At 34.7% G+C, this 13,933-nt stretch overlaps 1 protein-coding gene and 1 long non-coding RNA gene across 4 annotated transcripts in view; one reads left to right on the top strand and one right to left on the bottom strand.

Moving 5' to 3' along the window:
- TRDN (triadin) overlaps window positions 1-13,933 on the bottom strand; it is a 343,597-nt gene that overhangs the window by 171,974 nt on the left and 157,690 nt on the right. Inside the window, exons 11-12 of the mRNA XM_081044419.1 lie at window positions 897-956; window positions 6-65 (exon numbers count right to left, since the gene is read on the bottom strand). Coding sequence (XP_080900545.1) covers window positions 6-65; window positions 897-956 — 120 coding nt within the window. The remainder of the gene's footprint in view (window positions 1-5; window positions 66-896; window positions 957-13,933) is intronic.
- LOC308495931 overlaps window positions 1,812-13,933 on the top strand; it is a 57,833-nt gene continuing 45,711 nt past the window's right edge. For all 3 annotated transcript variants that reach the window (XR_013993079.1, XR_013993080.1, XR_013993081.1), the window contains exons 1-3: window positions 1,812-2,014; window positions 8,705-8,869; window positions 11,557-11,662. This is a non-coding gene — a long non-coding RNA (uncharacterized lncRNA). The remainder of the gene's footprint in view (window positions 2,015-8,704; window positions 8,870-11,556; window positions 11,663-13,933) is intronic.

Raw genomic sequence — 13,933 nt, 5'->3', positions numbered from 1 at the left:
AATACCTTTTTTTTTCACATCAGTGGCAGTTTCCTTCTCAGTTTTCTTTTTGACATCTTCTTTTTCTGGTAGTAAAATGAGAAAATTATAAGCCTTTGTCTGTTTAATTCTTACATATTAGGGCACACATGACTGCCATTAAGGTATCCAATTGATCTCGAATAGAGTAATCCTAAATCAGAGCCATGAATCATGTCAAATATGAGTGAACTGGCACCTTCATAACAGAACAGCAGTTTTGGTCTGCTTCCTCCGCAGGAAGGGAGCAAATTTTAGCTAAGGTCAAAAAGTCTTTGTGACAGTGGAAACATTAAATGGCATTGTGAGGTATAGTATAATTCAATAGTTTTTCTAAAGATTTTTAAAGAAATATATAAATGTTCCCTGAGCTATCAGGCCACTGGAAGCATGACAGAAATTAAGAAATCTCTAAGGCTCACTTGGGAATTTGTATGCACTATATGAAAAAAAAAAGTCTAAAAAGAACAAGATATAGCAAGCCAATCAACTAGCTTCCTCCTTATACATTAAACAATTCACTCTTTGGAAAAACATGTTTTATTAAATTGAGTGAATTGAGTACTAGTCATCATATTCATATACATAGTCAAGTAAAGTACTAAATTAGAATTAAACAGCTACTCCTAAGAAAGAAAAAAACAAAAACAATAACAATTTTCAAAAGGTATTTTAGGCTCAAATTTTCTTTTTAAAACTTTATCAATTTCAAATTTATTTGAAATAGTTATAAGTCTCAAGAGTGTTTGTTAATAACAATAATAATAAGATTATTAAGGGGATTTCTTTCCTAGAAAACAATAGCTTTATGACTTTACCAGAAGCATTTCAAATGGCTACTAATCAGTATATGTGTTGGACAGTTTTTAAATACCTACCTTTCTTTTTTGTTTCAGAAGTCACTTTCTTCTCAGCTTTCTTCTTTTCCCCTTCTTTTTCTAGAGAAGAAATTTAAAATATTTTCTTTAGAAAAATGTAGTACGAAAGGAAAACCAGGATTAGAATGAAGGATTACTGTTAAATCAATTCTGCCTCCAGATAGCTTTGTGACTTTGAGCAAGTGATTTAATCTTACTAAGCCTTATTTTCCTCATTTGTAAGATAATAATACCTCCCTCAAAGTGAGATAATGTTTATAAAGCATTCTGCATAGTGCCTGGCTCACAGTAAATGCATAAAACTGTTGGCTGCTAATATTGTTTATAACTAATAAACAAGATAGTTTGAGCTTTCTGAACCAAACAATCATCTAGTGCCTACAGTGAAATGTTAATATATTAAATTAATATGTTAATCATCTTTTGCTGTCATGCACCAGAAAAGGGGTTATTTAAAATACAAAGTACTTGCAAATATTCCTTAGTCCACATCAAAACTCAGTGCCATAGTCACAATAAGATCACAACTTAGTATCCAAGTCTCTAAGTTTCAAACTGTAGATGAGTGCCAAAAAAAAAAATGTATACATATTTTAAGAAAAGAAAAACTGTGTTAAAATTGTAATACTCAATATATACCGATAACAACAGATGAATACAAGTCATGTGTACACATTTTGTTGGCACTCCCGATATTTTCTGAGAAAGGGAACAACAGGTAAGCTAACATAATTTTTTGTTTTCTTTTCATGTGCTCAGTTTCATTAGAAATAATACACCCAACCATTAACAATATCTATTTTGATTTAACTGCTTTTCAAATCTGCCTCTTGTCAACAGGCATTTGGAGCCTGGTGACATTTGTCTGGCAGTGGTTTGGGAACAGAACTTCCACTGCCCTTTCTGAGTGTTTGTATCAGCGAGGGTGCTCAGACTATCTTTGCACCCAGTGGTTGCAGGAAGTCTAGAGGACACAGAAAACAATATGCGTTACCTGCAGACTTCATGAAAGATTTCTGTTTCAGATATCTGAGAAAGTCTTGTTCTGAGGGAGAGGTGGAAACTCAAATGCCTAGCCATAGCCATGTAACAACTGGACATCTCTGGATATTTTTCTGGTAAGTGTACTCATTTCAAATAACAAAGCTATGTAGAAGTACAGAGTTGTTGAAATGGAATATTCAGTGCTTTTCTGTTTGAGGCAGCTATAAGAATAGTTAATTTTAGTTAATAGTTCAGTTAGTAGTGTTATTTACCTTATACTCGAAATAGCTTTCTTTTTGTCATTTGTTTCTCATTGCAAGTATAGATGCCAAGCATTCCAAGATTGTCATTATTCAGAGCTATTAAGAGATTGTTACTATGCTAAAGAAAGTCAATGAGTAGTTCTAGTGTGAATGCTGAATTAGTAGTTGTCTACTAATGACTGCATCTTATTAAATATTGGATGCAGCCGTTCCTTTTTTACCTACAAGATCAAAGATAACACTTTCTTTCAGTGTTAGAAGTATAATTTATAAAGAACCCCTTTTTATGACTCCTAGAGGTACATTAGTGTCGAAGGGAGAAACACATTCACGTTCTGTCTAAATGTGACTCCAGTATACCATCACAGATCATCCAATCAGAAGCAAAAAGTCAAAAAGTCAAATTTTGATAGTTCCAGAATTAGAAATAAACCAATTGAATTCTACTTTGCCTTTTCCTAAAGGTTCATACATATTAAATATGCAAATCATGTTTAAAATTCTGAGTAAAGATTCTTTTTATTTATGTATCATTACTTCAAGCTTCTCTGGGAAATTTTTATGTAGCAAGGCATTTTCCACGTTATCAGAATAAATGCATATGCCAGATAATTGAATTGGCATTTGCTAAACATCACCTTCTACCGGCATGCACCAGAAAAAGGATTAATTAAAATGCAGAGTACTTGTAAATATTTCTTAGCCCATATCAAAAGCCAATGTCATTGTCATAATAAAATCACAACTCAGTACCCAAGTCTCTAAGTTTCATAATGTAGATGGATAAATATTTCATTTAAAAGTTAGTGCCAATTAGTCAACCTTTTAAGTGAACCGCAGAATGAAAGAAGATGTTTGAGGCCATAAGATGGAAGACATTCTTTTCGTTTTTTAAAAAGAGAATACTCCCGTGCAATAAATTCTACCATTAAATTAATATATCTAGGGTTGTATTGTGGTGATACCGTAGTCTCACCACAGTTCGGATTGAATTAATGCTTTCATAATACACTCTGCCTATGATTATAACCATACACTGTGAAAGTCATGGATAAGAGCAGAAGTCCACAAAAGCAGGTATAAATAATGTACTTTAATAACATTTTTATAAATTAGACCTTTAAGCTGTCACTATGGGACATACTTTATTCATGGTGAATTCATTTAAAACATCAACTTCTGAAGAGTCTGCATTTCTTCAAGCACCATTGTCTCTATTCTCTAGGTGATTTGGCAGCAGGGGAATTAGGTTTTTCACTTAAAAAAGACAATTTAATTATACCCTGCTTGTATATAAAAGTAACCCATGGTTCTTTTATAAAATCTCTCCTTCCCCTGACTGTTTTCTTCCTCTTTAGTTAGCAATACTCTTCCCTTTCCGTCTAAGTCTAACTATGCACTCACTCATCTAGTTTCCTCTTCACCTAATCCCCCTCCCCGCCCCGATTATTTGCTGCTTTTTAACAGCTAGAGAAGAGTCAGGACATTTAATGTTATAGGTTTTCATTGGGTCCACAATTAAATGTGTCTATAGAATGTGAACTTATAAGCATATTGCCTTTCTTTAGTAAAAATGTCATCAGCCCTGAAATGGTGGCTGTATCTGGCAGGGATCACAGGACAGTCTGGTAGAGAGAGAAATCCTCTCCACAATGGGTAGCTCTGAGCCACAAATATGTTATTAGCTTCTGCATAAATTAACATCAGATGAAAGAAAAATTAAAAGACTTACTTTTTACTTTCCAAGCTCTTACAATGGGCTTTTCTCTTGCTTTTAAATGTTTTTTTTTTTTTTATGCCATCTCAAAGCCAGATAATGCACAATAGTTAATTACAATTGTAAAATTTCCTAAGATGCCTGTTCTTAGCAAAAAGAGAAAACAAATGCAAATGTTTTATTTTCATCTTATGTTTGGTTCCTCTCCTCTCTGCCTTTTTAATGTAGAGATTATCCAAATTTTACACGTGGGATGGGTGCTCTCCTTTTAATCCTCTATGGCTAGGATTGATGTATTCTTAGTCAAACAAATAAAGACACGTTTCTTTCCCAAAAATGCATTCCAACATACTTTGTTACTGTCACCTGGTTTCTCTAGAGTGGCAGCTGTTGGCTTGGGACCTCACTTGTTACTGTGATCATGGAAACTTCCATGTAAACAGATAAGCTCAATTATACCAGTGGTTATTAGAGTTATTCTTTGTTATCTACACACAGGCATGTGGCAAGAGAGTCAGTGATCTTGGTTTGAATTCCATCTTTGACCCTTTTTTGGTTGTGTATGACATTGGCAGTGTGCTGTGACACACTGAATTTCATTTTCCTCATTGAACAATGAGACTGATAAAATCTACCTTGCTGGCTTGTTGTGAGGAATGGAGCAACTGTGCTAACATGTGAAGCCCAGAGTGGGTGTTCAAAAAATAATGATAGCAACAACTAGCTGTTACTACATTTTAGAAGCAATATAAATGACCACATATAATTTTTGGTAATTTTTCTAGGTGTGATATTTATTGAACTATTGAGTAAATGCATATTAATTCTTACTTTTCTGTATCAAGAGAAACTGTCTGGAATATTTTGTATTGAGAAACTTCAGGAAAAAGTGTACATAGGAGGAATTAACATGTTGCGAAGGGGCATTGTGCCGAAAAAAAAAGAAATGGATTCTAGACTCTGTTTTGCTATAATTAGTAGCCACTGTGTTATGAATCTGGGAGTAAATCTGACTTCCACCATAAAAAGTAGGGGAATGAGTGGAATGTATTTAAGTCTCTCTTTACTTGTTTATCCCTTCATTCTCCAAAAGAGATATACATCGTCTTGCATTTATTTCCTAATTTTGCTGGGAAAAGGTAACTTAAAAAGCTTTGGAGTTCTAAATAGCTGTTGTGTGTTCTTCAGCCTTGCTATGTCTTACATTTCTTTTTAAAGCTAGAGAAAAGTCCATCTTTAAGGCTTAAAATGAATATGCATATACACTTATATTCATATATACATGAATATATATATTTATGTGTGTATAATGTCAGGTGTCAGTAAGGGTCAAAAAAATAAAGCTAGGTTTAGAGGATTACAGCATAATTGAGTGGGAGGTGGCATTGCTTTATTTTTTTTTTAAGGTGGAAGAAGATGAAATCTTTCCTAATGCATAACATTTGAAAAGATTTTTGAAAAAAGTAGAAGAGTTCTGGGTTCTTGGTGAAGGAATTTTCTGGCAGGAAAAATATCTGCCAAGACCTGGAACCGGGAGCACTCTAGATATATTCAAAAAGAGCATGGGGACCAGTGTGCCTGGAGCAGAGGTGCAGAAGGAGAGTGTTAAGAGATGTGGTTGGAGACGGAGTGAGGGACAATCACAGGGAGCAGTGTCATTCGCGGTGTGAATGTTCGCTTTTACTGTAAAGTTGGAGACCACAGAGAAGTTTTAAGCAAAGAACTCATATGATGACGAGTCATAGTTGAAGAGGAACTTGGGCTGTTGCTGGGTGTCTGGTGCCTCACTAGATTTTGTGACCATATGGTGAGGAAGACTAAGAAAGTAAAACAATTCAGTACAAATGTTCTTTTCTTTTTCACCTCATCCCCATCTCCTACCCCCATTAATTTTATTTGGTACTTTTAAACTATAGACCCTGGTAGTAGTGCCTCACTTGACATTGTAATTGGTTGCCATGACAGCAAAGCTCTCTGCATTAAGGACTTCACTTGAGCAGCTGGCACAACTAAGCTGGCCTTTTGGAACCTGAATCCATTGTCTTTGCATTGACTTTTCCTTTAGTGATAACTGAATTATTATTAGAAACCAGCTCTTCTCATTATCAGCTATTTAACAACAAACAACTCACAACCAGCAATTCTATAACGCCTTTCAGTGATTACCCAGGCTTTTACATATATAATTTATTCCCTTCATTAACAAATGTTTATTTAGCCTCAGATAAACTTTTCTAGAGTGTCTTTCTACAAGGGTAAGGAAAACATAAATGAAACATTCTTTTCTAATAGCTTCTCATTTTCAGTATCATATTATTTGTAAAAGATTACTTTTTACATATTTTTATCTATAGGCTTTTTCCTACATCTGTCTGTAGTTGGAAATGGATTACAAAAGTACGTCATTACATTTAAAATATCAAGAATGCCTAGAAACATTAAACTTTTTCTTTTCATGACTAAATTATCAAATTTAGAGAAAAAAGTTGTTTATGATTTAAAATCAAAATATACATTACTTTAAAGTACCACTTCAAAGATACTGTTATTTTTATAATAGAGCCTTAAGAATTTAGGGCTTGATTTAATAAAGAAATTAGACTTAATAGCTATTTTCAAATATAGTGTGACTTTAAAATTACCAAAAGTTATTGGTATGTTGGGCACATTTATAAGTCTGATTTCTCAATTGAAACCTTTCAATTAAAAAAAATATGCCTAATGGATATCGATATTTAAAAAACAAACAAGTACTCACTCAAAGAGCACAAATTTCAAGTTTAATAGTTTTAATATATTGACTTCAGTTTTGTTTTAACTGATGGACTACATAAATTTCATCATCTTTCATAGATTATACCGAACTAGTAACAAAATTTATATATATATATATTTTTGTTGTTGTTGTTGTTGTTGTTGTTGTTGTTTTGTTTTGTTTTAATAAAATCCTCACTAGTTGAAGCAAGCATCCAACACTATTATGTGAACAGCTGCCAAGACTTTTTACTCCATTTGGCTAAAACTGACCTGGCTTTAAAGATGCAGCCACTTTTCTCATGGGTTCTGGAGAGGAAGAACACCATTTGGAATTGCAACAAACTTGCATAATAGGAAAAAAAAAAGTTTAGGTGAACATGACACAAATAGCACATAAATGCTTTATAAAGAAAAACTGGTACTTATAAACTACAGCTTTGGAGGGACCTGCTTCTTTCTTATAAAATGCTCTATGAGAAAAATTTGTTACAAGAGGGTTCCAATAAGAATTCCATAATAAGAACGCTAATGATATAGATTACATTCCTTCAGATTCACAAACCACCTCATCCCTAACTTCCTCATTGGCCAAAATACAGAGGAAGAAATACTTGATACAAGCACAAAATTTGCAAAAGAGCTCTGCTGCAGAAAACTGGACCCAGTCAACAGAAGTCTACTTGCTGTTCCCCAATTCTTGGGTTCCACCCCTTTAGCTCCAGAATAAACTTATTGCTACTGAACAGTCAAATCAGACAGACGTCTCTAGCTACATTGTCAGATGTGTAGTGGAAGAAAAATAAAATTTCTTTTATATATAGGTCAACAGGAAAAAGTTAATGGTTTTCACAAAATGTCTTTTTAATAATCAATAATGGAAAATCAAAACTAACATAATAAGAGGGAAAAGTTCTAGTTTAGAGATGCAAGTTTTTTTATGAAATATATTCAATGTCTACTAAATGTATTTATATTTCATAATCCTTGGGACACTCCAATTTCCTTTCCATTTTTCTTCATCATATTTTTCTCACCTTTTTTTAAAATTTACTGAACAGTCAGTTGTTGAAACTTATTCATGTTTTCACAATGCTAAGCTGAATTTCTAACAGATAAACTCAAATATAATGTTACCTCATGTCCAGCCCTACCACAGTGCTGCAATCAAAGAAATGAGTCAAAAGTTCCAGGAATGCTTGAAAATTAATTTAAATCTATACTGAAGTCTCTGAAATAGCTAATGTTGCATGACCCATCACAAAACTTTCTAAGTATTTCCGCCTTTACTTGAACTTCTTAGCTATCCCTCATCAGTTACTCCCCCAAACCCTTCTCTCTCCCAAAAGCACCTCTAAAATCTTATTCCAGCCCACGCTGGCTCTCCTATTCCATTCTATCCACCTGTTTTCTCATTGTCCAGCTCTTATAATTTCTTCTAGGGCATAATTTTTCCTATTTGAACATGAATTAATTTAATTCTTTGGGCTCCTTCCAATGCTTCTGCTAACCCAGCATGTCCTGAGTAGAATATAAACACTCAGGAGCTGAAAGGCAAACATAGAATAGTCCGTAGAAATTAATGTGGAGGGACAAAAGCCGTGATTACATGTTAATATCTGTACCCCCATAACATATACAATAATTAAAAAAAAATCTTTTATAAACCACTGAAATGTAAAAGTCAAACACAGTCTGTAGTTTAGTTAATACTATTGTACCAAAGTTAGTTTCTTGGTCTTGGTAGGTGAATGGTAATGGAAAATGTTAACATTAGAGAAAGATTGTTGAGGCTGTGCAAGAACCACCTATATCATCTTTATAAGTCTTCTGTAAATCTAAAATCTTTTCAAAATAAAAAGTTTTTTAAAAAACCAACAACATCAAAATATTGGAAAGATTTTAGGACTCTGAACTAGAGGATTAATTTAACCTTGAAAGTATTGATTAGCCCACTGTGTATCACAAAGGGAATGAAATAAATGTGTAGAAGGGAAATGAATGAATGAAATAAAGGCTTCAAACATGATAAAATTTTGGTGAGAGGACAGAATTTTGAGATTCTCTATTTCAAAAATATAATTTTACAGATGAGAAAACTGAGTGTCTGAGAAGCTAAGAACTAATATGAATCTCACAAATGGGCCTCTAGAGACTCCTGACTCCTGCACCCTCATTTACATACGACAGAGATAAATTTAGAAGCAGGATGAGTAGGACACCATGATCTCACTTGACAAATCTAATGGACCTGGGTGAGTGTTTTTCCTATCCATCTCTCTGGAGAATTTGGCCCTGTTATCCTTTTTCTTCCTTCATCTCTTCTCATCCTTGGCTTTCTAGTCTGTCTTCTGATGATGTTTGTAATGGTTAATTTTGCATAGGCCATGGTAACAGTTGGCCTAGTCGAGGTGTTGCTGTCAAGGTATTTTTTAGTATGATAATTAACATTTACATCAGAAGACTGAATAAAGCAGATTACCTTCCCTAATGCAGGTAGGCTTCATCCAACCAGTTAAGGGCCTTAAGAAAAAAGGCGGAAGTGCCTCAAGGAAGACGGAGTTCTGATATCAGATTGCCTTTGTCCTTGAGAATTAATATCAACTCTTCCCTGGGTTTCCAGCCTACATGCACTTCCTACAAACTTCAGACTTGCCAGTCCCATAATCACATGATTGCCTGAGCCAATTACTTAATGTGTGTGTGTGTGTGTGTGTGTGTGTGTGTACATGCATCCTGTTGGTTCTGCTTCTCTAGAGAACCCTGACTAAAACAATGTTGGTCTCCATGTTTCCTTTCATGGGTGAATTCCATGCACTGGGCACCTTTGCACACGTCATGGTTGACCAACACTTCAGTTATGTTCAGAATTAAACTTTATATGGCACAGTGTTTTTAAGATCACTTGTTACTTGGGAGCTTGATAAGTGTTACTGGGAACAGAAATGTTTCTGTGATCAAAAAAATATGAGAATTGTAAAGTTTAAATAATTAAACATACTTTTGTGTGTGTTCACAGAATGTTGTGTTTCTTTTAATATTCTAGTGTACATTATGAATGTCTATGAAAGAAATTAAACATATTATGCTGACCAAAAGTATTGTCTTAATATTTTATTCCCTACCAACAATATTATACAGCTCAAATTCCCCATAATAAAGTTCAGGAAATGCTGTGCTAAGGTTCAGCTTATGACTCCAGTATCTGAATCTCCTGCATTTGTAAGTTACAGACTCCTATGTTCAATTGTCCCCTGGGATTGACACTTGGGTGAATTGAGCTCCACATGCTACCCGACATGTGGCAGAGTCTTCATTTTCCTCTCCAGGTCCAGTCTCCACCCTAATCTTTATGGATTGCATTAATCAAGCCCCTTCCACTGGATTCAAGTTAGTTTGGCTTATGGCAGCAACATCAAGAGATAACAGAGAAGGAGAAAAAAGAGAGATGGGCATTTGTTCTTCAACTCCCTCCCTGGTTCACTGAGAATATTATATATGTCATTTTACAGAGGGTTGATTGTGTGCTCCCCTACTGAAGGACACCGCTCTGATTAGACATCTCGAACTTAGAGTTACAAGGCTTTAGGGTTTGTAAACCATTCCATTCCACCATCCTTTCAGGCCTACAGCTTTTATAGACTGTTTTGCTAGCCCTGGGGTGCTTCGCCATCACTCTGCTCAGAACTTTATAAACACTCATTCATTAAGCATTCTTAGTTACCCATTTTGAGTGTGCCAGGGACGCTGACAGACTCAGCAAGCTCCAAACTAAACTCATCATCTTCTCCCAAAACGATGTTCTTATTCTTAATGCCATCTGTTTATCCAGGGCAACTAAGACTTCAGTAATTATGCTCACTCAGCCCTAACACTTAATTAATAGTCTAAGGTAATGGAAATAGACTGAGCCTGAGTATCAGACACTTGGCTTCCGATTCTAATTTCAGCAGGTCTTCAAATAATGTCATTTTCCTAACATTTTGTTAATATTGATGAGATGTCATAGGAGCTCTTGTTTATACTAATTAGCCTATGGTAAAATTGGTTTCATTATACACTGTTTTGCTTACAGTCACAGAACCTATAGATAACGTTAAGTGAGTACTTACTGTACACCACTGTTAAAGCTATGTTATCTTAGGCGATTTACTTGGTTTCTCTGATCGTTTTTGCAAGATGATGTAAATCATATTCACCACTTCAAGTTGTTTTGAGGGTTCTATGTGATTGTTTAAAAGAAAAGTAGCATTAATTTTTCCCCATGATCAGTAGCTTCATAGGAGTTAACTTGTCTTATTTCTAACCCCTCCTCCCACCAGCCTCACCCATCCACCCTTTCTGCAGCTGCCACAGTGATCTAAAATGCAAATCTAATCATACTGCTCCTCTTCTCAATTGCTTTAGCAGGCTTGTGCAATCTGTGAGGAGGTGTAAAAGCTTTAGCTGTGTTACAAAACCCTTCACAATATGACCCCAATCCTGTATTAAGAAATCCACATATACTAATGTCATTAATGCAATTACCTTATCATCATCCATAGATACCGATTAAAGATTATCATAAAATATAATGCTTTAGTATACATATAAGAGAAATTTCCTGATAGAAAAATGATAGTAACAGTGACTAATGGTTGATTATCTAACTGTGCGAGAAAATGTGTTGTGGTGTTACATACATTATTTCATTCAGTCATCTGAGCAACTTTCTGAGTTAAATAAGTACTAAAAGTAGTTTGGTTTATATATTTTATCAAACGTTATGTCTAAAGGTCAATTCTATTAAAAATCTCTGACAGATAAGAGTTTATTTCACCACAAAACAAAGAAACATATTGTATTGGCCTAAAGTTCAATAAAATTTACTGTGTCATAGAGTTAATGGAATAAGAACTGGGCCAAATTTCTATTTTATTATTTTATGCTTTCTGCTTCCCAGGATTTATCTCACTGAAGAGCTAAGGTGATAAAGCTCCCGGTTTAATAGAATTGTAAATAAAGCATTACTAGTTCTTGCAAAGCGTTGTCCGCGGGTGCTTCCAATGGTAAGAAATTTTCTTATAATAAGTTTCTTATAATGCTTCTTTCTCCTCTGTACAAACCCTTCCAACTTACTCTTTATGGCCCAATGCAAGGCTTGTGATTTCATGGCCTAGCCTTGCCTTGCTCATATCTCATCTTCCTCCTGACTTTGCAGCCTTTATGATCTGTACAGCTCACTTTTGTACTTCACTAAATAATGCTTCATAGTAACATCCACTGCATTGGGACTTGCTTGTTTGCCCCAAGTTTGACATCTCTATCTAGGCCACGAGCATACCTTACACATGTCCCGGCAGCTACTTAACCACCATGCAAAGCCACTCAGTCTTCACCCTGCTCTTAAGGCAGCTTTTTACCAATGTACCATCCTGAAGAAAATAAGTTTGAAATCTCTGGGTGTGAAAGCAGAGAGGGACTTCACAGACCATTTAAGTTCAGTCCTCACAGTTTACAGGTAAAGAAGTGGAAGCTCCAGAAATTGCTTTGTCAAAGATCATACAACAGATTAATTTCAAAGCTGAGATTGGAAGCTGGGTCCCTGGTCTTCTCTGGCCCATATTTGTGTGATGGTATTTAAAATATTATTTACAATTGCAATACTAAGATAGTACCAGTTATATATTTATTCAAAAAGATGGTTGGATATACAGTATTTATTCACCTTACTATTTCTGGCTTCATTCATGCAAATTGGATATTTGTAATGGGCTGTTAAACATAATTTAGGTATAAGATATGAATCATGTAACTGGATCATGTATACTGGATTGTGTAACTTCTTCCATCAACATCTTTGCCACAATAGAGGTTGAGTAGGAAAAAGAAAAAAAAAATCTGCATTGATTAAAAATAATGGAATCATATTTCGTAATTATGCTTAAACAAAGATTTTATGAACCAGCTGTGTTTTTGTTTGTTTGTTTGTTTTCTTTGTTTTTTTTTTTTTTTTTTGGTGATTGGGGAAGAGATGGAAAATGTTGCCTAAAGCTCTCCTGTTTAACCCTGGAGGACTCTGAGAACAGAGTAAGGGGCTACTCTCTCCTAAATACACTCCTGACAAACATCTGATGATAAAACAGCTCTTTTGCTGTGGGTAAAAACCACCTGTGATGTTAATATAATAAGGTATCATTTGATGGGAGTTGGGGGACTCACATGATCTGCTCTGTTTGTGGAATGAACAAATAACTACAGTGACTTTTTGAACCAGCAGGCCTTTCAGCCCCAGTGAGAGCTCTCAATAGACATGGGAATTAATTCTGTCACAAAATGTAATGTTTTTTTGAAAGACCATGAGAATTAATATTATATTGAAGTTAGGTCCATATTTAAGTCAGTTTCAATTAGGTTATGCCTGTAATTAAACACAAATTGACAATGATGAAAATGATTGCATGGAATGGTTATTATGTAAAACTCTTTTTAATGTTATTCTTTCCCTGGCTAAACATATTCTAAAAAATATAGTAGGAGTCAAAGGAGCAACTGATTTTATATAAAGTTAGTCTTTATATCCAAAGTTTCAAAGCAAAAAAACTTTATTAAGTATGTGATGTGGGCAAGTGAAATTCAAGGAAGTCAAGACTTCTTTGCCTTAAAGGCATTAGATGCATGGCCTGAGATCAGAAGTGTACCCATACTTTGATACTTCACATAATGAAATAAGTGCTGTTTGAAACACTGTTTTTTAAGTGCTATCGAAGCACAAAATGATGTTTACGGGCTTCACAGATGTATAGAGTGTTTTCATCCATAACAATGTCCATGATATTTTTAGATTTCTACTGATAAAATCCTAATGTTTCCAAATTCCTGTGAGCACACTTATAATCCAGTCTATATGCAAACTCTACTTTTTGCATACTTTTGCATTAAAATGCAAAATGTGTTTAAGCTCCTACATTTTGACCTGTTATAACTGTTCCTTAAATCCAATCACATACTTTAGGGCCACATGCGAGTTCCTTTTCATAAAATGCCATTTTCTTGAAACTTGGTCTTGAGGAAGTTCCAGACTAAAATAGTACATCAAGGATGATGCATAATCAGCCTCACTGAAAACAGCTTGATTAATACTAAATATGTCATCGTCACTAATTAATTATGTTAATGGAGTCACAGGCAGAACATATCAAGCCCTGACAAAGCCCAACATCTCCTGATAATGCGAACTCCTTGGGAAACTGCTCAGTGCCAGCATCCTCAGGGCAATGCCTCTACCTCAGAAGCCTTGTAATCCTGTTATTAATGTATGTTATTCACTTACACATAGT

Source organism: Rhinolophus hipposideros (assembly GCF_964194185.1).
Source record: "Rhinolophus hipposideros genome assembly, chromosome: 3".
NCBI classification, from domain to species: domain Eukaryota; kingdom Metazoa; phylum Chordata; class Mammalia; order Chiroptera; family Rhinolophidae; genus Rhinolophus; species Rhinolophus hipposideros.
Note: the sequence above shows the minus strand (reverse complement) of the source record. Positions and strands in the feature narration are given on the sequence as shown.